Source organism: Crocodylus siamensis, chromosome 5 (genome assembly GCF_052110815.1).
Source record: "Crocodylus siamensis isolate JL-2025a chromosome 5, ASM5211081v1, whole genome shotgun sequence".
Classification (NCBI taxonomy): Eukaryota; Metazoa; Chordata; order Crocodylia; family Crocodylidae; genus Crocodylus; species Crocodylus siamensis.
In genome coordinates this window covers 43726564-43754325 of record NC_143399.1, presented here as the reverse complement: position 1 = coordinate 43754325, position 27762 = coordinate 43726564, and the positions used below count along the sequence as shown (strand labels likewise).

Sequence of the window (27762 nt, the reverse complement as noted above, 5' to 3'; positions counted from 1 at the left end):
AAGTTTCTCCTTCAGCACAGAATTAGGAAAAAAGGGGGTTTCCATAGAAATTTCGATGAAGTAGTATGCCTTTTCAAAGTGGCTGTCATACCCTGTTCACTAGGACTGTGTTTCTCTCTGCTTCCTGAGAGCAAAGGAGGCTATGTCTTCCCTAGCTTCACTTACATTAAGCAGGACATGGTGATTTTGAGTGAGGGTCTTAGCATGTGACAACAATCCTATTACAATGGAACATAGTTGTGATTTTGATTTCATTATTTTTTCTGGAAAAAAAATGTATGGACACCCCTTTGCTCACATATAAACTTTAGTTACAAGAATGTAAAAAATGACAATTGCATCTCTACATTCCTTTGAAAAATTATCCATTACACCAGATCTACCCAGCAGCAGAAACAGAAGGATGAGAAGCATAGAAAATTTGTATTGACCTGTAGTGACACCATGCAGGAACCATGCAACTATGATTAAGAAATATTAGTTTTGTGGTCACAGATCAGATTAAACTGATTTTTAGAGACAGGTTTCTTTTCCTCTCCTCTCTCTCACCCACTCCCACTCCCAAGGGCAAATTTAAGAGAGTTTGAGGGAGTTAACTCCTTCTGTAATATATCATTTTAAAGTTTAATTTAACCTTTACTATACATTCTCTGGATTAATACTGATTGGTCTTGGAATAATAACAGTTTCATAATATATTTTACTCTGAACTGTATGGTAACATATTTTTGCCTAAGAGTATAGTCATTAGTATTATAGTCATTCAAATTAGTAAATTATTGTATATATAAAATAGATCCACTGGTACCAGACTTCATAATTTCCAATACACTTTGGGAAACACTTTGTAGTTATTTCAGTAACTAGAATTGAATATGTTTTCATTGGTGCAATAAAGCTAGAGAATTGAGAAACAAATTATATCCCTTAATTTCAATTTCTTTGTTATATTTGAAAAAGAACACGTAAAAAAACACATTACCCATTAGAACTAATTTTAAAATAGCTTTTAGTACTAATATTTTCACAAAGAATATCCTATTTTCATACAAAATACAGAGGTTTTCAAGAAAATTGTTTTTTTATTTCTGGTGAGGGTTCATATATTTGGAGAAATATAATGAAGTTTTTGTTTCTGTTTTGAATTGTTTTGCAGAGGAGTTTGTTTCCTGACAATCACTCTTTCCTAGTTGATTCATTTTTATGTAGACTTATAGGATATTATTATAAGTAGGTATTCAGACAATATAGGACAATTGTTCATTTATTGGCTATCAATATCTTCATAAGCAGCACCAATTAAAACTTTATGTGATAAGTGGACTAATTTCCCCCAACTCTTATTCATGTAGGGAATAACTGTACATGCAATTAGGTCATTAACCTTAATGAAATTTTATAAATTAATAAGTGTTACACATATGAATAAGATTTCCAAGATCATTTCCAGAATTACTGTATCTACACAAACCCTACAGCATTTATTATTTCAGTGCTTGATATTTTAGTTTTATTGCTTGAGATTTTCAAGATAAAGCTGCAAATTCTCTATCAAATTTAGCTCTGTATTTTGACAAGTAGGTTAGTGATCTTTTGTAACTTGGAATTATGCTCCTACAGTAGTGGTTTCATTAGGAAATAAAGTTAAAATCTACTTAATTATGGAATTCTTACAATATATTTGTTTCTAGCTGTACTTCCTTGAGATGGCAATCTCTGTATAACCTGAAAATGTTAAGGTGAGCTGGAGTGTTTCTTTTAAAGTTCAAGAAGTTAGTTAAAAAAGAACATTTTGATATAATATTGGAAAAAAACCCGAAAAACCATGGAATTTGGTTTTCTGCCCGGATCTTTGACTGACTGTCTGGGAATTTCACATTCTATACTAGTATAATGCAGAATTGATGTACATATCCTTGGTGATTCTTTACAAAATGATTATAATACTGCCCTGCAAGCGGAGCACAGAATATTTATATCTTACTGCCTGCTGAGCCCATATTGGTGAAAAATTCTATTTGCACTATGGAATGCAGCATTTCCCAATACTCTTCTTTCTTACAAAGGAGCAAATGTGTTGCCTGCCTAATGGATGATGTGATTGAATGATATAACATTTTTTTCTCTTCTGTGCTTTTTTCAACTTCGCAGTTTCTAGTACAACTTTATTGTTGTTTTTAACCTGTTTCCCATATTTTAATACTATACTGACTTTGACATTGACATTACTTATCTCTTGTTTTGACATCTCTGTAACTTGCATAGGTAGCAGAATAGGATTTTTTTTTCAAAAGCTTGCTTTAGAATTGTAATGTTTTTTCTGTTAAAGCAGTTGCATTGATTTTTCATTTACCAACCCATTAGAAATATTGTGGCAACTATAAGCCTTGTTCAAGATACTCCAAATTATTATTTTGATTATAGTCTTCTTATTGGCTAGATTCTCCAGAAAGAAAGGCCTCCTAATAATGTAGCTAATGAATGCAAATGACACAGCGGATTAGGTATTTATAGACATTTTTTAGCTCACCAGACTTTCCAAACTGGACTTATTCGACTTATTAGAATGAGATCCAGCAAGGTTGGTAATAGTCTGATTGTAAGGAGATACAAAACAAAGAAGTGGACTCTTAATGAGCACAGTATTTGGTGAGAGTGGTCGTGAGGAATTATTGGGAAAGTGGAATTGTGAGATGCTGGTCTTCATGATTGGCAGGATTTGGGGTATAACATCACTTCAAGAGTTTTATGCACTCCACAGAGAGCAGGAGGAAATGTCTTTTGAGAAAACAGTTATTAGTATATGAGTCCCCAACCTACCACATACCGTAGACATGAGATACTACTAAATGTCTCTACCACTGTGCCTAAAACATTCCAGTGACTGCAATGAAAGACAAATTGACTGCAAGGAACTTCAACAGAAGTTGCATCTAGACCTTCAATAACTTCTCTCTCTCTCTCTCTCTCTCTATCTCTCTCTCTCTATCTCTCTCTCTTCCCCTCCCCCCCGCCCCCTGACTGGGTGAAAGTTCGGAAAAGTTTTATTTCATTACAGTTAGGCTCTGAAGTCATCAGCTTTTGAAAATATTATCCATTGCTCTGTAGTTGGTTTTAGCCTCCCATCTCTTTTGCACCTCAGTTGTGCCTCCAGCATTGTTCCGTTCATTGTCTCCTATCTTTTTAGACTTGAATAGTGTGTTTTGGCATTTCATGGACCCTTTTTTCTTGATTGGCACGTAAGCAGTTATTCCACTTCTTTCAGGACTTGGTTCACTACTTAGGCATGTTTTATCAGCATTTCAGTACATATTTTTCTTCTGAGCTTCAGCTCTGCAAGCTCCTTGGTGTTTTCTCTTAATGCATTGGCACTTTTTACAGAACGTAAGCATTTTTTTCATACTTTTTTGACTTATTGTGTCTCACAGTTTGAGCGTATTTGCATATTTGCTCAGTGCTTTCATGCCTGCACTCAGTACCTAAGTGTGTGGCTTTTCTCTGCATTCTTGGTCTTTTGCTTTTAAACTCAGCATACTGGCTAAAGATGTACACATTACTTATGTGTATACAAAAAACCTTGCTAACTCTTGGATTATCTTTTGTTGCCATGTGCATTCATTATATGTAAGTTGATTGCCATGCCTGATCTGTACAGGTTATGAATGCCCATATTCCTCTCTGGATGAACGGACTAAGAAAGAACCATTATGGACTATGTCTGATTTTACCACTGAGTCAGTATGGACATAACTGGATTTGGAGGTGCTGTAGCAGGTCTCCACATGAAAAAAAAAACTTCAGAAGAACCTGACATGCTACTCGACCCAAGCATGAAATGCACTCTTACACTACAAGCAGATGGTGAATGATTTATGGCTTCTCTAAAGTCAGGATAGTATGTATTTAGTACTATATTTTCACCCATTCTCATTATAATGACCGTACAATACAGATTCTTGTGAAATTTTTAAAAAGGTGCTAAGCAATTTCTCACCCAAGAAATTTGGCAGTTACAGAAGCAACATGACCTGTAGAAGCTCTTGAATGTAAGGCAGTCCAGTACATACCAAGGACTTTCAAAGACTTGACATACGAAAAGACAGTACTGAAAAGAACCTGACAACAATAAAGTGTTGCTGTGGAGATATCCTTAATTTCTTCCTGGCAGGGTTTTCATGTTACCATGGATATTCTCCCAATAGTTTTTCCATGATTTTATGCCCATCTTTTTAAGTCATTTTTTTATTACTCCATTTTTTTGTTGCTGCTTTTCAACATCTGTTATGGTAAAGTGTAGAATCCATCATTAAGATGAAAGCCCCTATGTGATAAGTACCATACAAGACAGAGGCAGACAAAATCTATGCTCTGAAAGACTTAGAGTGTAAGGAGATTGAATGTTTAAATGTCCTGGTTAAAAGGTATGGTGAAAGTAAGAAGGGAATAATGTTCATATGTTGGTCTGTGTCTCTTGGACTGTAACGTTACAGCCTTTGGAGAGAGTTCAAGATGTCAGCTGAGAAATAAGTCCTATCCACTTATTCCCAGGCCCACAAAATAGATGTACACCTGGTTGGTTTTGAGTGCATACCTCCTGACTTCCCATGCCTAGAGAACCTGAGCAGTGTGGGGTGGGTTTCAGACCACTCAGGTACTTACCCAAGCAGTCTGCCCTGTCTAATTTTTAGGCTCAGGCCTGCATAGTATGGGCTTGAGTGGGCAGGTTTCATCTTTGACTGGAACTCCTGGGCTTGGTCCTGAGGCCATTTAACTATTACTTTACTTAATTGTTATGATGCAAAAAGTCCGTTCATATTGTTCATATTGTACAGAGAGCCTCAGTTTTGCAAGCCAGCCACATGATTCCCCTGATTGTATATTTTTACAGGATAATTGTGACTTACAGACTGAGGCCTCCCTAGAGGCTGAATGTGTGTCCTGCAGTCCTTATAGCTAGAATTAGATGCTCCAAATTTGTTTGCCCATTAGATTATTTTTGTTTTAGGATGCTTCTCATTTAGTTGATCAAATTCTGAAAATATTTGTTTTTAGCCACATGCTTAGGAACTTGAATATGTGATGGTTTATACAACTTGTAATTTTAAAAAAATTTAATCACCCTTATGTAGAAAAATATATTTCTAACTGGGGGGTTGTCCTGTTCCTGTGCTTTTTTCCTTTTGTGTGAGAAAATCTGAAGCTACTTGTTTTCCAAGAGTCCAAATTTATATTGATCCCAACCAGGTGATGTCCTTCCCCCTCTGATATCACTCAGCATTTTTGCTTTAGTGAAGTGCACACACCAGAATTTATTTATGCATAGTAACCAAAAAATTGGGCAATCAGTCTCACTATCTTATAAGGGCAGATATCTTCTGACAGGTTTGTCAGAAGTTTACATTTTCCATGACCCAAGCATTTTGACTGGCTAAAGAAAAACGGCTGAAACCTACTCCTCAAAAAAATGTCTTGCTGCTGTTAAAAAGTTGAGGCCAGAAGCTCTGTCATACCAGAGTTTCTCTCGGATGTCTGGAAAAAGTCTTATAGTTCTGGGATGCTTTCCAAAATATTTTCAGTGACCATTGCCACAGGCGTGAACTTCTTAATGCATTTTGCAGTAATCTCTGCCACAGTGAAATTGATTACTGTCTGAAAGCTTTAAATGATAAAAAGCAATTAGGGGAATGCACATGCAATGAACCATTATTTTGTTTTGGGTTTTTTTGTTGCATCTTTATGAGTTTTGCATGGAGGGACGTGTTAACTCTGGAAGATCCTATTTAAATAAGACTATGATGGAACTGTATATTTATAATTTCACTTTTAGTAAGAAGGACTTGTGTGCAAAAAAAAAAATCCTGAAGGCATGATATCTCTCCAAATACTTAATGGCCACACAAGGAAAATACATTTTTGCTTCAGAAAGTTGAGTTTTCCTAGGTTTCCTTTAGCCTTCAAGGACTAAAAGAATTTTTAAGGAATGGTTTTCCAAATGAGTGGTGGAAATTTCATAGATTTTACAGACATTAGGGCTGGAAGGGACCTCGGGAGATCATCAAGTCCAGCCCCCTGCCCAAAGGGCAGGAAGTCAGCTGGGGTCATAGGATCCCAGCAAGATAAGCATCCAATTTACTCTTGAAGGTGTTCAATGTAGGTGCTTGAACCACCTCCACTGGCAGACTGTTCCAGACATTGGGGGCTCGGACAGTAAAGAAATTCTTCCTTATGTCCAGCCTGAAGCGGTCTTGCAGGAGTTTGTGACCGTTCGACCTCGTCATCCCTTGGGGCGCTCTGGTGAACAAACGTTCCCCCAGATCGTGGTGGTCACCCCTGATAAACTTATAGGTGGCCATCAGATCACCCCTGAGCCTACGCTTTTCCAGGCTAAAGAGTCCCATGGCTCTCAGCCTGTCATCGTAAGATCTATTTTCCTGACCTCTGATCATGCGCATGGCTCTCCTCTGGACTCTCTCAAGCTTCTCCACATCCTTTTTGAATTGTGGAGCCCAAAACTGGACGCAGTACTCCAGCTGCGGCCTCACCAAGGCCAAGTACAAGGGGAGAATGACGTCCCGGGATTTGCTCGAGAAGCATCTATGGATGCAAGCCAGCATTTTGGTCGCTTTACTAGCCGCAGCATCGCATTGGAGGCTCATGTTCATCTTGTGGTCAATGATGACCCCCAGGTCTCTTTCTTCTGTAATGCTATCCAACGTAGCACTGCCGAGCCTATAAGGATGCTGCAGGTTTTTCCTCCCAAGGTGGAGAACCTTGCATTTTTTGGTGTTAAACACCATCAGGTTCTCGTCCGCCCATTTGCTGAGCTTGTCCAGGTCAGCCTGGATCACCTGCCTATCTTCTGGCGTGGATGCTTTGCCCCAAAGTTTGGTGTCATCGGCGAACTTGACCAGTCCACTCCTGACTCCAGTGTCCACATAATTAATGAAGAAGTTGAACAGTATGGGTCCCAGGACAGAGCCTTGAGGGACCCCACTGGTCACAGGGCACCACGATGAGTGACTGCCATCGATTACAACCCTCTGGGTCTGACCACGGAGCCAGTTTCCCAGCCAGCGGATCGTGGTGGAGCCAAGGCCACAACTGGGCAGTTTGGCCAAGAGGTGATCGTGGGATAGCAGATCAAAGGCTTTTTTGAAGTCAAGATATATGACATCAATCTCTTCTCCCTTGTCCAGGTGATAGGTCACCTGGTCATAGAAGGAAATGAGACTGGTCAAACAAGACCTACCCGCAACAACCCCATGCTGGCTATCCCTTAGAATGTTAGCCTGGGCCAGTCCCTCAAGGATGGCCTCCTTAATAAACTTTTCTAAGATCTTCCCCAGGATAGAAGTCAGGCTAATCGGCCTGTAGTTAGCCGGATCCACTCTCCTCCCTTTCTTGAAGATTGGCACCACATTGGCCTTCTTCCAGTCTTCGGGCACTACACCAGAGCGCCAGGAGTTTTCAAAGATCTGTGCCAGGGGCTGGGCTATGACGCTCGCCAGCTCCTTGAGTACCCTGGGGTGCAGATTGTCAGGGCCAGCTGACTTGAAGGTGTCCAGCTTCTCAAGGTGTTCCTTCACGAGGTCGGCATTTATGGAGGGTAGGGGATCCCCATCACCCGGATCTCCCTGTCCCATAGCAGGCAAGGGCGTCTCACGGGACTGATGAAAGACTGACGCAAAGTACCTATTTAATAGGTTGGCTTTTTCCTGGGCGTCAGTTGCCCCATCTGGTTTAGCAGGGGTCCAACATTGCCCTTGCTTTTCCTCCGGCTCCCCACGTATCGGAAAAAGGACTTTTTGTCCTTGATGCCTGAAGCTAGTTGGAGTTCAGTTGCAGCCTTGGCTTTCCTGGTTTGCTCCCTGCAGGACCGGACCAGCGCAGAATAATCCTCCTTGGAGGTGAATCCCATCCTCCATCCTTTGTAGGCTTTCCTTTTTAGCCGCAGGAGGTCCACTAGGTCTATGGAGAGCCAGGGGGGCTGCTGTGCCTTCTTGGTGCCTTTCCTCCATGTTGGAATAGATTTAGCTTGTGCACTGAGGATCGCTTCCTTGAGAAGCAACCACTCTTCTTGAACCCCCATCTCCCTGGGGTCACGGTCCCTAAGGGCCTGACCGACAAGCCTCTTGAGCTTGTCAAAGTCGGCTTTTCTGAAGTCAAGGACTTCCGTGTTGCTGACTGACTTGCCAGCTTTACGGCGGATGGTGAAGGTGATCAGCTCATGGTTGCTGTCACCCAGCTTTCCATCGATCACTAGGTCGCCGATTAGGTCGTCCCCCGTAGCCAGTACCAGGTCGAGCAGCGCTTTGCCTCTCATTGGCCCATAGACTTCTTGAGTCAGGTAGAGGTCATTCACGCACGAGAGAAAGCTTTGCGACCGCTCGGATTTTGCTGAGTGATCTTCCCAGGAGATGTCCGGGTAATTGAAGTCACCCATGACAACCAAGGTCCTGGAGCAAGCGGCCTCAGTCAGTTCCCAGGCGAACTCCTGGTCAAGCTCAGGACTTTGAGTGGGAGGTCTGTAGTAGACTCCCACCGTTGTGTCCCCTGTGCCGTTTTTCCCACAAATTTTTACCCAGAGTGTCTCTAGCTGTCCATGCCGGTCGCCAACATCAGCTTGCAGGGACATGTAGCTTTCCTTCACATAGAGAGCTACACCCCTGCCCCTTTTGTCAACATGATCCCTCCTGTACAGGGTATAGCCCTCTATACCCGTGGTCCAGTCATGGGTGGAGTCCCACCAGGTCTCCATTATCCCAACGACGTCATAATTCTTTGCACTGAGCAAGAGGACAAGCTCCTCCTGCTTGTTACCCAGGCTCCTGGCATTAGTGTACAGGCAGGCAAGTGTGCCCTTAGGGGCTCTTGCCTTGCCCACAGATTGTGCCAGGGCTGGGGCAGGGGTGGGCTCCCTTAAGTGCCTTGGTCTGCTGGCTTTGCAAGGGTCGCTCAGTGGGCCAGCAGTGGCAGTAGTCCCCCCATCCCCCAGCGGGCTTAGTTTAAAGCCCGGTGGAGCAGGTCAGCCAGCCTGGCTGAGAAGAGCCTCCTCCGCAGGGGAGAGAGGTGGAGGCCATCTCTTCCCAGCAGCTCGCTGCCTCTCTCGCCAAAGAGCAGGCTGTGGTCATGGAAGCCAAAGCCTTCCTGATGACACCAGCGTCGCAGTCTTTGGTTCACTGCATGGATCCTCCTCTCCCTCCTCAGCCCATAGCCCGAGACTGGGAGGATCGACGAAAACACCACCTGAGCTCCCAGACCCCTAAGCTCCACTCCCAACTCCTTGTAGCTCCTCATGACTTGGCTGGGGGTGCTCCGAGCTGTGTCATTGGTGCCCACGTGAATAAGGAGCATGGGGTAGTGGTCTGTGGGCCGGAGGAGCTGTGGGATCCTCTCCGCAATGTCTCGGATTCGGGCCCCCGGGAAGCAGCAGACTTCCCAGGCTAAGGGGTCGGGGCGGCAGATTGCCCCCTCAGTGCCCCGCAGGATGGAGTCTTCCACAACAAACACCTTTTGCTTTGACTTGGGGAGAGTGGGGCCAGTAGCTGTGGTTGAGCCTGGGTTGCCTGCAGGAGCTGGCAACTGAGCAGGCTCTGCTGAGGGTGCAAGAGGTGCGAACCTGTTGCTAAGCTCCGGCAAGGAAGGGGCCTTGGTGCGGCGGGCCTTGGGGCCCTTGACCACCTTGGTCCATGCCCCTGACTGGGCAGAGCAGGAGGTCCCGGAGTCCTCCTTAGTCCTGGAGGGAGACGGTGCTCTACCCTGTGGCTCCTGGGGGAGAAGGGCCTGGCAGTAGGAGTCTATCTCCTGCTCGCAGTCCCTGATGGCGCACAGTCTCTGGACTGTGGCCTGGAGCTCCTCCAGCTGGCGTGCCAGAGACCCCAGTAGGGACCAGACCCCGCAAGGGGAGGTGGCCATGCTCCTGGGCCCCAGAGCCTGAAAAAGGGACAGGCAGCCCCCGCAGCCAAGAGCCAGGGGCCCCGTCTGCGTGGAGCCTGGAACTATGGGCTCCGTCTGGGCGGCCGTCTCTGAGGTGCCCGATGGGGGGGCCGCAGAGCCCGAGGGGACCCTCGGGGTGCGGCACGTGCCCATCCGTGTCATGCCTCTGGTAGGCTGGCTACGGCTGGGGCTGACTACTCTGGGGGGTTGCAGGCAGGGTCTCGTGCCCTCCCGTGCCCTCTCCTGCGTGAACTCCGCGCTAACTCGAATGCCTGTTTACGCAGCCTGGTCGCGGGGCTCCCTGGGGGGCTGGGCCAAGTAGGGGCCTGGGCGGGGGCTTGACCCAGCCTGGCACCAGGCAGCGGCCTCCTCCCAGCGAGCGAGGAGTTAACCCCTTCCCAGCATGAGCCCGCTTACCTCCGGCTGTGCTGGGGGTCGGCAGGGGGCTCTGCGGCTGCTGAGGGGATGTCTGGGGGGCTTCGGGGGAGCGGGGGCGCAGCGGGCTTCACCCGCGCATCTCTCACCGCTCCAGAGCCTGACTGGGCTTTTTTTTTTTAAATGAAAGCAAAGGTGTACCTAATACACTTAGCACGGAATTGTGAAACTTTTGCAAGACTCTATTTTTCATGTGCCAATTGTAAAAGATCAAGTAGCTGGAAATAAAGCTAAAATGTTGATGTTTCTTTTTACATGTATTTTAGTGGTTCTAACAGAACTAGTATAAGAACTGGACAGTGTATTGTTCAACTATAATCTGTATCCCACCCTTATCCAAGGAGAAGAGAATCCAACACTGATGTTTCTCCCTTTAAAATGCATAAACTCATCAAAGTGTCAAAAAGTTCTAATGGAAATTGTACCCAGCTGAAAGGTCAGATCTCACAGGACTTGGTGTGTTACTGTAACTGCTGACTGCTTGCCTGCATAGATTCACTACACTACAGCAGTACTTCCTTTGTCATCATCTGTACAGACCAACATGGTGAAAAGCGAAATGAAGAAACTTGAGCAGCAGTGGCAAAAAGCAAATGATCATAAACAGGCTCTATCACAAAGAATAAGGTTAAAAAAATCTTTCTTATTTACCATAAGAGTAATCACTGAGGGCAAGATCCAGTTTGGTCTTGGAGGAATCTACATTTTAGCATGCCAGAGCTAAACATGAAGTGTGTTGTCCCAAAAGAGTAGTACAGTGTGATTGAGCTTTGATGCTTAAGTTCCTTACATAAACAGTGCAGAGAGAATTATTTTGGTTTGGTTCAGGTGACCAAGTGCTCTGTGCAGAAAATGGGGAAGGGATAAGTGCCTCCAAAGAGGTGAACAAGAAAGCCCAGAAGTGCTGAGGTACCAATAGGAAACACTAAGCACAGAGGTATGTCTCAACCCCACCCCTCTCTTGAGTGTTGGGATCTTGACTCAGGCTGCATATTAGCTGTCTTCATTCACAAAGGATTTGCACCTAACTGGGGGAGGGAGTAGCACCTACATGCTGCCCTCTTGCTTAATGGTTAGAGCACCCACCCAAGTTGTAGGATAAGAAGTTCTAGGCTTTTCTCAGCCCAAAGGGATTCCAACCTGCATCTCTTACTTCCCAGGATAGTGCCTTATGCACCAAACTAGAGAAGAAGGTGGATGGGGGATCTTCCCATCCCTCTTGTTGAAAGAGGTGAACCACTGCACAGCCAAAAGTGCGAGCCCTGAGGCGCACCAGAAAACATGTTTCTATAGCCTAGGGGTTATGATATCCCTTTCAGAGGGAGAGATCTGGGTTCTGGTACGTGCTGCCAGAATTATTTCTATTTTTCAACAAATAACTATGTAGTGTTAAAAAGAAAAATGGTCCTGAGAGTATGGTATAGAACGTAGGTCTCCCTACCACAGAGGAGGATGCCATAACTGCTATACGACAGAGGGACGGTCCCTTTTGTTTTTGGTACCATGATGGTTCACATCAGCAGATGGACTTCTGAAGAGGTACCAGAAAGAAGATTCTGATCAAGTGTGTTTAAAAGCATTTTGGAAGACAAAAGTAGTTACAGACTAGGGAAAAATAAATGTGTAGAAAAAGTTTAGGGAAGATGAAATAGAAATAATCTATAATTTTTGTCATAACCTAGCGAATATATTAATAATTCATGGAAGTAGATTCATGGAGATATATTCAATCTAAAAATGCTTTGATGCTCCATTTTCAGTTTTGCTTATCTTAAATTTTGGTTTTGGCTTGTCTGTTTGCATCAAAGAGCTGATTCTCGTAAATATAACATGAGTTAAAAGAATTGTGCATTGCACGTATGTTAGATTTGGTGGTTGCGCTCGACAGCTTCTGTTTGTAACATTCCTAACCTTTTGGTTTGCCTCCACAGCCAGAGCCGTATTCTGTGTAAGTTGTTCTCTAGTATTTTCTTTTTTGGAACTTTCTTTTAAGTGCTCAGCCTTCTTAGATTCAGTTCTTCTAAGTCAGGGGTGGGCAAAATGCGGTCCGCAGGCCAGATGTGGCCCACCAAGCCATTCTATTTGGCCGGCGGGACCCCTAAAATATTTAGAAAATTAATATTTTTCTGCCTATGGCTGCCCGTCATGTGGCCCTTGATGGCTTGCCAAAACTCAGTAGGTGGCCCTCCACCTAAAATAATTCCCCAGCCCTGTTCTAGGTGTTGCGTGCTTGTTTTGCAATGGCATTGCCATGAGCGCATTGAGTATGTGTGTTTCTTCTCTAAGATAGCATGCTAGGATGTCATTGTAAATACAATGACAAAAAGGAAAAAAAGCTCCTTGGTCAGACTTCATTGGCCATGATGTACTGCACAGATGGGACTCCTGTAGCACACTTTCACAGCTCGACAGGAGCTGCTGCATCATGCAGGATATAATCTGACAGCAAGAGGCCCTCCCATAGAAGAGAACAGGGGGTACAAAGTACTGTCTCCCCCATGAAGCACTGCAGTGGTTCTGAATGGAAATTTTCAGTTTTCATGAGAAAACGTTCGCATGAAAACATTCACTAAAACCTCCAAATTCTCAATGGCAGATTATGACAAAAATGACCTTTTTCATTATAAAAAAAAATTGTCAGTACAAGAATCCCACCACATTCTAACTACAAGTATAACCAATAGATACCAGAAAATATCCAGTGATTTTTTTTTTTTTTTTTTTTTGTATGCTAAGCCCTTCATTCTAGAGGACTTGCCCCTATGTCACAAGAATTTGTTTAAAAAGGAGTTGCCCTCTTGGCTGGGTTTAGCAGCAAAACTACATGTATGGAGAAGCAATATTTCAGGAATAGCTGTAGGAGGTTTCTAAAATTAACCCCTTTTAAAAAAAGTAACATGGAGGTTCCCATTAGGCTTGTGGCTCTTTCTTAGGAAAGGAACCCTATACAATTATCAATTTTGCAGTGGCTGAAGAAGCTTGAGAAAAAAAAAATATTTGGCTGCCCTGCTTTGTTTGCAGTAGTTAATTCCATCTGGTAGCTTGAGGTGGAGAGACAGAGAGGTATATAGGTGGAAGAAATACTGTTTTATCATGTGCAGCCTATTAAGTGATTTTTCATTAAAAATGTTAAAATAATCATGTCTGCATTATTTGCATTTTAACGCCAGACTTTGGTTATATTTTCTACAGGTGTCCTTACAAGCAACGTAAGGCCCGAAACCTACATAGCTGAGTGGCCTTTACTCATTTACTTGCCTTTTTCTTTTTCCTGCAACAAAAAAACATCAGTGCCTTATGTAGCAAATTTAAACCTTCATATGCAGCTTATTCTGTAACGCCAAGTGTGGTAAAACAAAGATCACTGTGGAGAAGCTGTATGGCTTTTTAAACTTCAAGATAAAAATAAAATTAGAATATAAACATGATGATACTCTTGGGTGTGTTTAAAGTTAGATTACAGTCTAGATCTTGGATGTTGATTTAAATGCTATAAAAGCTGCAAGTGGAGGAATTATGATACTTGGCAGTTTTACAGTATCTTGTCACAGTGTGGGCTGCTCCCTGCAGAAAGGAAAAGTGTGATTTGGGTATAAGCAAGTCTACATCAATAACCTTGTTTTGGGGGTGTAAGCAGATAGAAGTATTTTCACCAGAGGATCAGGTACTTCCTTACTCTCACACAACCTTCTACTTTCTTCATTTAAAGACTGTCATTTGGACCTAGTGGGTTCATAGGGCAGTCTGTTCTGTTGTCGTTTTCCATTTCCCTGTCTGAAATGGAGATAATGGGAGTACTGACCTCCTGTGTATAATGTTATGAGAACTAGATACTGGTACTGTTCTCTTTTCTCTCTACTACATAACTGCTCTGCAGGCCTGACAGAGGAAATGGGAGTTTGGCTTTGTGCTTCATCTAAAATCTTGCTTGCCACCAGCTTCTCCATAAAAATGATGCCTTGCAACACCACTGTGAGTTATCTAAGTGCTAGTTCTTTTTCTATAGATGTAGCTATGGGTACAGAGAAGCCAGTGAGTTGCCTAGTTAAGATCTGGCTGCTAGCTCTAGACTTTATTTCAGAGCTGTGTTAGACTGAAATCAGGCAGAAGGCAGAGTAGATTTGCATTTTATATACTAACTAAATCAGAGATACATAGCATAAGCTTTTGTAAGCAGTGGTCTACTTCATCAGATGGCAATGAAGTAAGCCACTGCTTATGACAGCTTATGCTATGCATCTCTGATTTAGTTAGTCTGTAAGGTGTACATCATCCCTGCCTTCTGCTTTACTTCAAAGGAATTTGGCCATCATTTTATCTTACAGTTTCGATTCTGAGGTATGCTGTCATAAAAGACCTGCATAATAATGTCTCTGTTAAAAGAGCTCCTATATGGCTTCTCTGTTAAAAGAGCTTCTATATGGCTAAATTTTGTCATCTGCACAAGAATTTGTACTCTGGGATATTGTCCTTCCAGATGGAGTCCTATAAGAAACTCTTTTACCTATAAAGGATTGGATTTTTCTGCATTGGCCTAACTCCCATTTACTTCACTGGGAGCAGAGTTAGGCTACTGCTCAGTGCTTTGAAAATCCCACCCTTTAGAATCTGAGGATTACATTTTTGATATGGCATGTTGTCCTCCGCGAGTGTTGCTTACATTCTTCAGACTACAAAGCAGGGATAAAAGATTGTCCCATTTTGTGATGTTAAGATTGTCTTGTCACTAGTCAGGAAACCATTACTTTCAAACAGACCTAGCTAGAAACTGCAGAGAGCCCTGAGGGTGCCTTCAATTCTAAGTTCTTGGGGAGAGCAAAGACCTCAGACTAGCTAATTGGCGCATCATAAAGGTAAAGCCAAACATACGAGTCACAGAAAGAGAATCCTTTTCATCATATCTAAAGGGAAGATGTGGTAATTTAATAATTTGTTTTCTTTGTCAAAGGCTACAGATGGGTTTATTCACCCTTCTAACCTATTCAGATAAATAATATCCAAGTGTTTTCCCTATATCCAAGGATCTTCTGGAGGAAAGAGGGGAAAAAATCCTAGATTTTAATCTGTTGCCTTCCTCTTGCTGAAAACCAGTCCTAATTCAGTAAACGAGCAAAGTTTAAAGGATACATTAAGCAAGATCTTTATTTTACTTGACTTCATTTTGTCACCCTTTTGTAACATTTTTGATTTCAGCAGTATTTATTTTTAGTATATTTAGAGAAAGGTTGCAGAAAGAATAGATAAATTTAAAGCATGTCAATATGTCATTGTCAGTTGTTAACAGCTAGTTAGTCTATTAGTCAACTGCACAAAAAACATAGACTATGACTAGCCCAGTAAGTATTTTTGAGAACATTTGCTACAACCACAGGTGATGAAACATCATTTCATGGGAATAAAGGGCTTCCTTGGCTTGGATTGTTTTAATGCACATTACGAGGAGTTTTCCACGTCTAAGAAATAAGGAGGGTAAAAGTTACATCCCTGTCTTGCTCGAAATAGTGTAATTTGTATTCACCAAAAAGGAAGTTACAGTTCCTGCTAGCAGTGAGTCAGTGAGGGTTTTTGTCATTCATGTCACACTCAACCCCTAGCTTGTATGTGCTTGCTTGCCTCATAAGAAAAACTAATCTATAAATAAACCATAGAATCATAGAAAATTAGATTGGAAGGGAGCTCAGGAGATCATCTAATCCAACCCCCTGCTCAAAGCAGGACCGTCCCCAACTACATCATCCCAGTCAAGGCTTTGTTTACTTGGATCTTAAAAACTAGGGCTGTGTGAAGCTTCGGGTGCTGATTCTCTTCTGAGGAGAGTCTGCCTGATTTGGTGGCCGAATTTCCAATAAAAGGTCTGAATCGATTCGAAGCTCTCTGAATTGATTTAGAAAAGATTTGGAGAGCTTTGGAGATTTGGGCAGTCCCTGCTCACTGCCACAGGTAGCTGGACCCGCACTCTGTGCTGAAGAAGGGGGAGGGGACCATGGGGGGACCCCTGCCAGGCCCCATCCCCTGCCTGCTCCCCCAGCCCCGCCGACCCTCGCTCACTCTCCTAGCTCCCCATGGCTGCTCCGGGGATGCCCCAGTTCCCAGCTCCTCAAAAAAAAAGCCCCCACTCACTGGTTGCTGCTAGGTGGGGGGGCATCCCCACTGTCCCCCACTGCCCTGTGCTGCATGGAGGGCTCTGCCATGAAGCCCCTGACCCCTGCCCGCTCTCCCAGCCCCCCCACCACCATGGCTGTTCCTCTTGCCCCAGCTCTTAAAAAAAAGCCTCCACTCACCAGCTTCTGTAGTGGCCGTCAGGACTTCTAGGGGCTCATGGCAGAGTTCCCCCCCACAGCGTGGGGCACTGGGGATTGTTCGCCCCCCCCCCCCCACCTGGCAGCAGCCGATGAATCCAGGGCTTTAAAAAAGGCTGGGACACTGGGGCCGGTCAGGGCAGCCATTGACAGGGCTTGGAGAGCGGGCAGGGGATGGGGCCTGTCTGATTTGGTCGAATCAATTCAGGACACTGATTTGAATCACTGGCCCCCGAATCAGCCAAGTCCACATCCAAAGCGAATACTAGCCACCTTGCGCAGGCCTATTAAAAACCTCAAAGGATGGAGATTTCACAATGTCTCTGGGTAGCCTGTTCCAGTGCTTTACTCCCCTCCTAGTGAGAGAGTTTTTCCTGATGTCTAACTTAAATTTCCCTTTTGCAATTTGAGCCCATTGCTTCTTGTTCTGTCATCTGCTACCACTGAGAACAGTCCAGCTCCATCCTCACTGGAACCCCTCCTGAGGTAGCTGAAGATTGGTATTTAATCCCCCCTCAGTCTTTGCCTCTCCAGACTTCTCTCCAGTTTCCTCAGCCTCTTCTCAGAAGTCATGGTACCTGCCACCTAATGATTTTTGTTGCCCTCTGCTGGACACTCTCCAATTTGTCCACATCCTTTCTGTAGTGGGGGGGATTGGGGGAAGAGGAGAGGGGAGGGTCCAAAACTGAACACAGTGCTCCAGATGTGGCCTTGCCAGTGCCAAATAGAGGGGAATAGTTAATCACATCCCTTGATCTGCTGGCAGCACTCCTACTAATACAGCCCAACATGCTGTTAGCTTTCTTTGCAACAAGGGCACACTGTTTGTTCATATTCAAGTTATTGTCCACCGTAACCCCCAAGTCCTTTTCTGCAGAGCTGCTGCCCAGCCGATCAGCCCCCAGGCTGTCCTGGTACATGGGATTCTTCCGTCCTAAGTGCAGAACTTTACACTTGTTTTGTTGAGCTTCATGAACAAATGGTGGGAAAATAAAAATGAAGCTAGTCATATGCTTGTCATCACTGCTGTGAGTATGCCCTACCCCATTCCTCCCATTCTCTGCGTATATCTCTGTCTTTTTTACACTGTAAACTCCTCAGGATAGGGGCCATGGCTTCTATATTTAGTTATAAACTTCTGTATATAGATCCAGTCCAGGGCTGGAGCCTCCATGGTATCATTTAAATGAGATAAGGCTGTGTTGGTGTTGGGTTCATCTATTGCTCAGATTGGAATAGTTCGTATGAAGTTGGTATTTCCTTTCTATTTTTTTTAAGTTGTCATCAGCTCTTCTGTATGCTTTAAATATTGTAGTCAATCTGTGATGCCTATTCTTCTGTGTTTTGTAATCCTAATTGCTCATGTCTGGTGTTTTCTCAGAAGCACTTTCAAACATAGACACCCTTCCCTTGCCTTTTCTCGGAAACTGCGCTCTCAGCCTTTTTGTTTGGGTAGGAGGCCATGTAAACAAATGCCAGCCACATCTTAGTCTTCAGTAGGCATTTCTTCCTTTGTGGGGGCTGGAAAAGACACTTTCTCACAGTTCAGCATCAAACAAGGTGTATAAAACTCTCTTTTAGAAATGTATGTAGAGATTACGTTCTTGGTATAGGTTTTCTGTTGATTGTCAGTTTTTGTTTTTTCACTTCTGTGGTTTCGTAGGGTATCAACAAGTAGCTTCTGTCATCAGAAACCTCTTCAGACCATTTCATAACAAAGCAAGATAAAGTGCAAAGCACTGAAATTAATTTTTAAAAAATATCAATGTCATTGTTCTGACTTAAGGAGAAATAAATTAATTTTAAAGCCCTTTGGAGGAAGTGTTGACAAGTTATAAATGATCTTAAGAAATGTAACAACATATATTACACCTCTGTGTACTGCAGCTTATACTATTTTTGAATATACAATATGATTTGTTTTATAATTTTAAGATGAATATCCCGTCTGAGTTTATATAATGGGATATATTTTCATATCAGAGTCAGTCAAGCATAGCTGCATAGTTGCCATTTCTAGTTACCTTTGTAAATGGAGCCAATACAATTTACAACATGATTTATAATATCACAGCATAGTACATTAACCAAAATATACTATGCACTTCATTGTAAATATTCCTTAGAAGAGATTAATTCTTGAGGGGCTTTTAATTTATTTACACAGGTTCTGGTATGTTAGAAAATACCTTGGAGAGATTTTATGGGGGGGGGAAACAGCCTAAAAAATCAATTCCCTCTCTAAGGAAACTGGGTCTCATTCTGAAAACTTTACTGGCCAAATTTTGTCCCATTCAAATTCCTGACTCTTCCCTAAAAAGGGCTTGTTATACTCTTAGCTATTCTGAAACTCTGTTACTAAGTGTTGTAGAATTTTGCCTTCTGATGCTTAAGTTAATGTCCCTAGTAGATTGCACTATGATCTAGAACATTATCTTTTGATGTGCTGCTTAGTTCAGTGTGGGTTAATGCATGGAAAGTATCAAAGACTGAAAAGACTTTTCGCTTTAGCATAATGAGCTGGGAGAGTTTTTCATTCTAGATCTGGAATACAAAAACTTAATAAAATAATAAACAAACTAGTGAACCTAGTTAAAAATTGGGAAACAGTTATGGTGATGTTGCCCCTAAATATTAAACTAACAAAATAACATAATTTAATGCAATAAAATGAAATTGGTCATACATGGATCCAAAGAGGGTGGAGTTAAACTGTTCTCAGTGGTGGCAGATGACAGAACAAGGAATAATGGTCTCAAGTTGCATCAAGGGAAATTTAGGTTAGATATTTTGAAAAGCTTTCTCACAAGGAGGGTAGTAAAGCACTGGAACAGGTTGCCTAGAGAGGTGCTGGAACCTCCATCCTCAGAGGGTTTAAGCCCCAGCTAGACAAAAGCCCTGGCTGGGATGATGTAGTTGGGGATGGGCCTGCTTTGAACAGGGAGTTGAACTAGATGACCTCCTGAGGTCCCTTCCAACCTTAATGTTCTATGATTCTGTTCCTTAGATCATAGACTCATTAGATTGGTAACAGATTTTGCTTGTAAAATACCTAGCATAATGGGAATTTGAGTCTGATGGGTGCCTCCAAATACTACCACTCTGCATTGGTAACAATAGTAATAAGTTATTATACATGTCGGTGAATTTTATGCCATGAGCCACTTCAATTCTAGGATAAGCCACTTTATTTCTAGGATGACTGTCAATAGACTGATTTTATCTAAATCTGCATCTCATGGCCATGGTTTTCAAACAGTTAAAAATATTTAGCAGATGCTTACATTTTTTAAAATCAGATTTCAGTATCTGAATGGACTCAATGAAAGAATCATATGGATTTGGATTTGTCATTTCTGATATCCATTGGTGTATAGGCTATAGCTGAACTTTTCAATTACAGGTATTCGTTTACTCACTGATAGTAGAGTGGGTGTCAACATAACATTAAAAAGGTAACTATAGCATGTTGATAATAACTTCTCTAAAACTTATTTACAGGAGTTTTGGTTTAATTTGTTTTTATTAGGAAAAGGAAAAGAAGTATATGCTCCCTTTGGACAACCTGAAAGTGCGGGATGTTGAAAAGAGTTTCATGTCAAGCAAACATATCTTTGCCTTGTTTAACACGGAGCAAAGGTAAGAAAAATATGCTAACTGCTTTGCAGGTAGATCTGACAAAATGATCAAGTCAAGAAAAAAGGCCATAGTTCTGGTGTTCCCATTAAATAAGAGAAAGTTCATCCATTTAAATGGTCTTGGGTCATGTTTTTATGCTTTTGCTTTAATCCTGACTCATTTCACCATGGCTTAGCATTCTTCTCAGTATAAATCATCAGTCCCTTCTTTTTCCTATTTTTGTGCCACCTGACCGCCAATATTTGCTAGAACATCACTGGGCCTGACACTGGTGAAAATTAGTATAACTCCTGTGACTTAATTGGAACTATGCAGACTTAGACCAGCTGAGGATCTTGCCATCAGTTCTTCGGCACCATCAGTCCCTAAGTGCCCCTACTAACTGTGGATTTTTTTCTCAAATACAATTGAATAAAGAATAAATGAGACACCCCTGCATTTCTAATGTATTATTGTCTTTATTCAGTAAAATTCACCCAACATTTTTCCAGTTACTCTGCATCTTTTGAATGAGGAGTTGTGAAGGGATTGTGTTCCTTCTTCCCCCCACCTCCACAGGATGCAGGTGATTTTGATACTAAGAACAAACAGAATGGAGTGGATCCTACATCACTTCTAGAAATGTGGTCCATCTTCTTGTTCTAAAAGGAGGAGTTTTCAGTTGGCTCAGTGGAGCTGTATGTCAGCGGATAAGATGAATGTTCCATGAATTCTATTTTTAGGAAATTCCAAGTATCTGCAGCAACAATATTCTTTTTTTTTAATACTTATCTTTTATCTCCTCCTATTATCCCACCCTCCAAAGCTCTGCAAGAATTCTATTTTTAGGAAATTCCAAGTATCTGCAGCAACAATATTCTTTTTTTTTAATACTTATCTTTTATCTCCTCCTATTATCCCACCCTCCAAAGCTCTGCAACATGCTCACTTGCTGTTAGGGTGAGGAGCCCAAAAGTGACTCCATGCAGAGCCATTTATTTTTCCTTTGAACTAGCTGTAAGTAGTTATTGCAGAGCAAAGTGGAGCACTCTCCCTGCAATGGCTATGCATGCTATCTCTGAACCACTCCCAGTGGCTGCTGGATCTAGAAACCAGAAACTAAGCTTGAAACTGATGCTGAAATCTCCTCCCAAGAAAGTCTTACGTTACAGCTGCTAAACTATTAGTTGGGCACGTGCTCTCATTCTGTTCTAAATAATGAGCTTTGAAAATGTCTTCACAAATGCGTATTAGGAGTGGGAGCAAAAAGCTATTCACTGGTCACATTTCTAGATCATGAAGAAAGCTTTTAAAACTTTTTTTCCCTTTACTGAGTTGTAACCAATGATCTGTTTATGTTAAAATATAAAACATTTTACTTTTCTTGGTACACACATACAAAGATCATGCTAAGATTGCACAGAGATCACTCATTGAAGATAACTGTCATGTTGTATTCTTGCTACCTTTATTGATACTGGATAAAGTAGGGTGTGTGTTTGGCGGGGGTATGGGATGTACACATGTATGTCGGGCATTAAGCTCTGTTCTAGAAGAGATGTACATTCCACAAGGTTGTTTCCTCTCTTTTTTGTTAATGGCTATAAATACCTTTTTAAACATAAACTCATGTGAAATATCTGAAACAAAATCATTTTCAAGTTTATACATTTTTTTAAAAAAGATCAGTTGTTTTTCATATGCATGCATTTTCACTGCATCTTCACATAGGCTGTGAAAACAAACTTGAAGATATAACATGTTTGCCATATCTGTGAGAAATACTATTCTTTTGATTTTGACTAGGTCCTGAAGCATCTGTAAGCTGCATTACAAATATCCTGAAATACACATGGGTGTGTCAAGACATGATAGGGCAGCGATAAGAAGCCAAGATAACTTTGACGTAATATAAACAGCTTATAAACAGAAACTCACAACAGAAAAAATGGGACATTTTTGTTCCTGGGGAAACTTATATTAAATTCTAATTACAGTGGCAACTTCATTGCTACTGTGAGGCAGCTGATTTTTCTCCTTGATCTTCCAAAACATCTCCCTTTTGGCTCAAATCAAATGTGTTTTAATATCCAATCCCTCCTAAATCTGGGAATTCTGCCTGCAGTAACATTGCAAGGCTGTTGAGGTCTGAGCTAAATGTTCTAGTTGGAGGGGTTTTCAACTGGAGGGTCATGAGCAGAGGCTAGGATTGTGACCACCTTGCCATCCACAATAAGGGGGATATAGGGGGGGAGGTCTCTGTCTGGAAAAGATTAAGATCCACTGAGGCAGAGGATCTCATTTGTATTTTATACCTCCTTGAAACTGAAGAATTGATTTGTGGTTTCAGTTTTGGGGAGGGGGGAATTGCAGTTAAGTGTCAGTCTACACTGTTTGGCTTTTTTACTATATAAAATTAACTTGGGTTCTTTTCCCCATTGAAAAGCTAATAATTGAGCAAGAATTTCCGTTTTTGCTTGTCAAGGATCTTGTAGTGTTGAAGGGTTCCAGTATTTAAATGCAGATTATAAAAGAACAATGGCACAGCCATCTGCTGTAACCTCCTGCAGTAGTACTGTGGTCTTTCTATACCCCACTGGCCTTTCTTAATCTAAAGCAATATAACTTTTTTGTGTATTGGCTATGCAAATGTTCTTAATATGTAAAAATATCCTTATTAAAGAAAAATCTCCTTTCAATCAGATTTTTTTTGATGAGCTGTCTCTCTTTCTCTGTCTGTAATTCCCAACCCCTCACTGCATAGGTATTTGCCATGGCCATATGTTTCTGATACTGTACATTTCAATAGTTTCCTGGATTATGCATACTGCATTTTTTCCATTTATGAAAACCTCTCCAGTTGTGAAATACCATTGCTAGGGGAAATCCTAGTTTCACTGAAGAGAAGGAAGGGCCGGCTTGAATTAGGAGGCTGTGGATAGAAGCATAAGGAAACTAACAACGTCTGCCACTTTGATTTACTGCAGAAGTCAGCAGCTCTCTGACAGAAATCAAATGTGACTTGGTAATCTGTACTGAACGAAGACTGCAACAATTGATTTCACAGTAAAGATAAATTCTCATGAAATGAAACATAATTGCAAGTATATGAAAAGCCTCTGTTGTGAAATAATGAATTCAAATTCCTATCTTATTGGGTTCTAATTTAAAATGAAAAAAAAAAACTTGAGTAGGAGTGATATCCCGCTTACAGGGGTAGCATTGCCTAAACAAGGGGGAGACAAAAAAACCCCCAAACAACCCAAAAAACTAGTTATGTCTTTTAGTGAACCAAATGAATGTTAAAAGCTTTAGAATGATTCCACATACTGAAATCATACATATCACTAAATAATATATGCTCCTAAATATTGCTTCACATGGACTAGGTAGAAGCCTTTTAGAGTTAAAGCAAATGGTATGATGGAAACTGCCTTTTGACTCACTCACCACTTCTCACAGTGATTAATTGGCATTCATTCTTAAGCAGAGCTCATAATGCCAAGGAGAGGAGGATTTTGTCAAAGCATATGTTCACGTACAGTAGGTTCACATCCAATGGCCGCATTGATGAATGAGCCCAAGACTCCTGTGCAAAGTTCAAAAACAAACAAAAAAAATTCTGTCCTTCCCAGAAAGTTTACTTTTCTTCTAGGATTTCAGTCCAAACACTTTGCCCGCTCCCCACCTATTTCCCGTAAAAACTATTTGCTGATTGGCATTTTTTTCCTTTTAGGCAAGTACTGTAACTTTGGGATAAATTCTGTAGCCTCAAATGTGCTTCTTTTTAGGAACTGTACAGCAGTCCCAGCTGTCTTTGGCTAATAAGAGGAAGCAGTCATAATCTCTGATGATCTTGGTAATGACTATGGAATTCCAGATAGCACTATTTAATTCAATTTTTTTTCTGTGCCACTGTAATATAACCCTTTTGGCCCTGTGGCAGAGTATCAAGTCTTTCTTGTTGATTCATCATATTAACAGGCATTATTAGCTTGCATGAAGGTGGCTGAAATTTCTCTTGACTTGTGACAAGAGCAGTTTATTAAAATTTCTCCTAGGATATCACTTCTCCTTTGATTAGTAAGCATAGGGAGTGCATCTGTTCTTCTACTGCTGTAATGTAGAGAAGGGATGTTCCTCTTCTATTTTTCCTAATCTAATGGTAACTCCTCTTTTCACCTCTCCATTGTCTGATGGAGAAAGGACACCAGCTTGGAGATTCTGAAGCTATGGACCAACCGGAGGAGGCTGGGATCTTTGAGGTCTACATTTGATTTAATTAAGGGAGAAGCATCAGCCTTTGACTGGGAGTTGAATTATCCGAGGGGGGGTGGGGTGGTGTCCATTATTACCTACTTCCCTTTGCACACAGGAAGCTCTCTTTCCCTGTTGGTTGCCCCTCTGTTCCAAAAGGGGGAAGCAAAGAGACAGGCAGTTGCACGCAGTTCTCCATGTACTCCAGGGGCAGAGGGAAACTGTTGTGTTATCAACCTTGGCCGGAGTGCAGAGCAGTACCTATCATTTTCTTCGTCCTCCTTGTATGGGTAGGTGGAGGGTGGAGTTTGTAGAATAAAAGAAGTTCCCCTCCATGGTTACATGCCTGTGATACTGAGAATGAGGAATTAATGAACCTTGAATGTGTGCAGTGAAGATTTAAATATGACAGCATCTTTTATTCCCTAGTGGAAGCTGCATGTTCAGACACAGGATTGTGGGGAGGGATGGCTATGACCACAGCAAAATCTTTCATCTGAGAGACAAACTGCAAGGCAGATTGAGGGACCATCGTACATAGGCTGCAAACAAATGTTGTCCTTGTGCCACCAGAAATATTTTTATGGCAGCACAAAACCTGAGTGAACAGACGTCCGTGTCCCTTGTTTCACCAAATTGCCCAAAATTGCGAGCACAACAGTTCCTAGTAATATTTTCTGTTGCCTTTTCACAGTGGACAACTGTTTGTTTATGGTGCTAGAGCTTCCCTGGGGCTTCAGGGGTCTAGTCTTGTGGGACAATGGCCCTGGGTACTTGGCCTCCACATAGCACATGCATCTGCAGGCACAGAGTGGGGATGCCCATGGGCTTTCCTGCTGTGTGCCTGCAGATGTATGTCCTACATGGAGGCCAGACACCCAGGGCCGTTGCCCCACAAGGCTTCCCCACTCTACACCTGCAGATGTTTTCCCCAGGTCAGAGCCAGGCATCCAGAGCTGTTGTCCCAGAGGACCGGGCTGCTGAAGCCCTGGAAGTGGTAGGGGCCTCGTTCTGTGGAAAAACTGCCCTCTGCCTATCTGATCAGTGGTGCTTGGAGATATCCAAGCACAACTGCTCCAGCCACAAAGACATCTGTTTATAGCTATAGAGTCTTTAGGACTTCAAAGGTAGAGCCACAGGGATGCTTACCCAGAGTACAGATATGAGCCCTCAGCCCTGTATGCAGTGTGATAATAAGGAATGATGTGGTTTGTAATAGTGGTCCCAAGCTTTGCTTTCCCAAACACAAAGTACTGAGCAAGTAACACTGAGCAACGTCATGCTTTGCTTTCCCTAACAACCTCAGTTTTAACTTTCTGTTTCCATTGGCTACAAGCAGTATCATAAGGTCTTGCACACAACATGGTGCCCATGAGCCATAGGTTGGGGACCATAGGGTCTAGCCAAAGATATGTGGTGTGATAACCAGGGAGGTGCATTGAGACTTGACCTAGAAAGCTGACAGTGTCACAGTGAATGCCCAGGTTGACTCTCCTATGTTTACTTACAGCCATATGTGCTGATTTTTTTTACCTGCAGGTGCTTGTAGGCATACCCCACCCCCAAGGCACTTTACTTTAAACTTGGCACATACCCATGCCAAGACTTGCACAAGTCCAAAAGAGGCAGTGCATTACTTCAGCCTGCCTCTGCAGCATCTGTAAAAATTGGGCAGTTTAGTGGGGCTTTTTCCACTTCTATCTGATAGCTGATTGAATCAGCTTTAGCTAAAAGCACCAAAAAGCCCCACTGAAGCTCCTGATCTTTACAGACTCTATAGAGCCAAGTTGAAGTGATGCACCGTTGCTTTCAGTAAACAGCGCAGTAATCAGCGTTTTTGTTTGTTTGTTTTGAGTTTCTTTTTTTTAACATCTGCGAGTGTGGCTTTGTGGGTGCTAAGCACCCAATAAATTTTTTGGTGGATGATTGAGCCCTAGAGCACCCACAGAGCCTGTGCCTATGTTTACAGCAAGGCATATTCTGTATCACTGGGGACTCCTGGGCATCTCTCCCCTATCTAATTTCCCTATTCATAAAGAGACAAGTAAAGTCATAAAGAGACTTTCTATAGTAGGGGTCCCAAAACTGAACACAGTACTCCAGATATGGTCTCACCAGTGCTGAATAGAGGAGAATAATCATTTCCCTTGACCTGCTGGCAACACACCTACCAATGTAGCCCAGTATGCTGCTAGCCTTCTCAGCAACCAGGGCACACTGCTGGCTCATATTCAGCTTGTTGCCCACTGTAACCCCCAGATCCTTTTCTGCAGAGCTCCTGCCAAGCTAGTCAGTCGTCAGCCTGTACTGGTACATGGGATTGTTCTGTCCTAAGTACTGGACTTTACACTTGTCATAGTTCAACCTCATGGGATTACTTTTGGCCCAATCCTCCAATTCGTCTAGGTTACTTTGAATCCTAGCCCTACCTCCGGTGTATCTACTATTCCCCCCAGCTTGGTGTCACATTAGTGGATTATAGTAGATATTCAGTGGCCATGAACCTCACTTGGGACTACAGCATAGGGAATACCACTAGCAGAGAGGAAGCAATATGAAAATGTATACATTGCATCCTTTGCTGATTGCAAAGAGTGTGTGGAGATTGAATGCTGGTCTAGGAGGAATGCAGAGTGATGAGTCTGTAGGGGTCTTCTGTTAGTGCCTGCTCATTAGAACCTTAAATAAAGTGGTTGGTTTTTCCCCTTACTGACTGTGGCTAGGCATATCTGGTTAACTCCATCCAAAGCATTGGAGATTGGGATGGTGCCCAAAATAGGGGGAGGAGGGCTAGGAGGAAGGTGCTGGATGGAAGCCAAGCTGAGGGAGTAAGCTTAGTCTGAGATATATGTTTTGTTACTGTTTTTGGAGTTGCCAAGAAACCTAAGCCCCAGGAAGAGGTAGGGATTGAGGCATTTTACAGCCATGTATGTTGTTATAAATGAGGGAATGAAAATCCATTTTAAAAATCTCTGAATTTTATCCAGAAAACCATTTTGAAGAACTGTAAACAAACAGCAAACTTCTAGATTCTATTCAATGCCAGTTAAGTTGTAATTTTAAGAAAACCCAAAGCAATGAAATTGTTTAAACACGTGGGTTTTCACCCTAATTTAAAGTTGTTGCTATTTGAACAGTAGTTTAAGTCTTTGCTTTTTAGACCTTTCATTTATATCGCTGTTCAAAGACAATCTTCATGCCATAAGTAGAACGTAGT

At 42.3% G+C, this 27762-nt stretch overlaps 1 protein-coding gene across 9 annotated transcripts in view; it reads left to right on the top strand.

The window, feature by feature from the left end:
- Window positions 1-27762, top strand: part of DNM3 (dynamin 3) — a 366866-nt gene that overhangs the window by 230223 nt on the left and 108881 nt on the right. For all 9 annotated transcript variants that reach the window (XM_090049992.1, XM_090049990.1, XM_090049991.1 and 6 more), the window contains one exon: window positions 20200-20309. In XM_090049992.1, the coding sequence (XP_089906118.1) occupies window positions 20200-20309 (110 nt within the window). The remainder of the gene's footprint in view (window positions 1-20199; window positions 20310-27762) is intronic.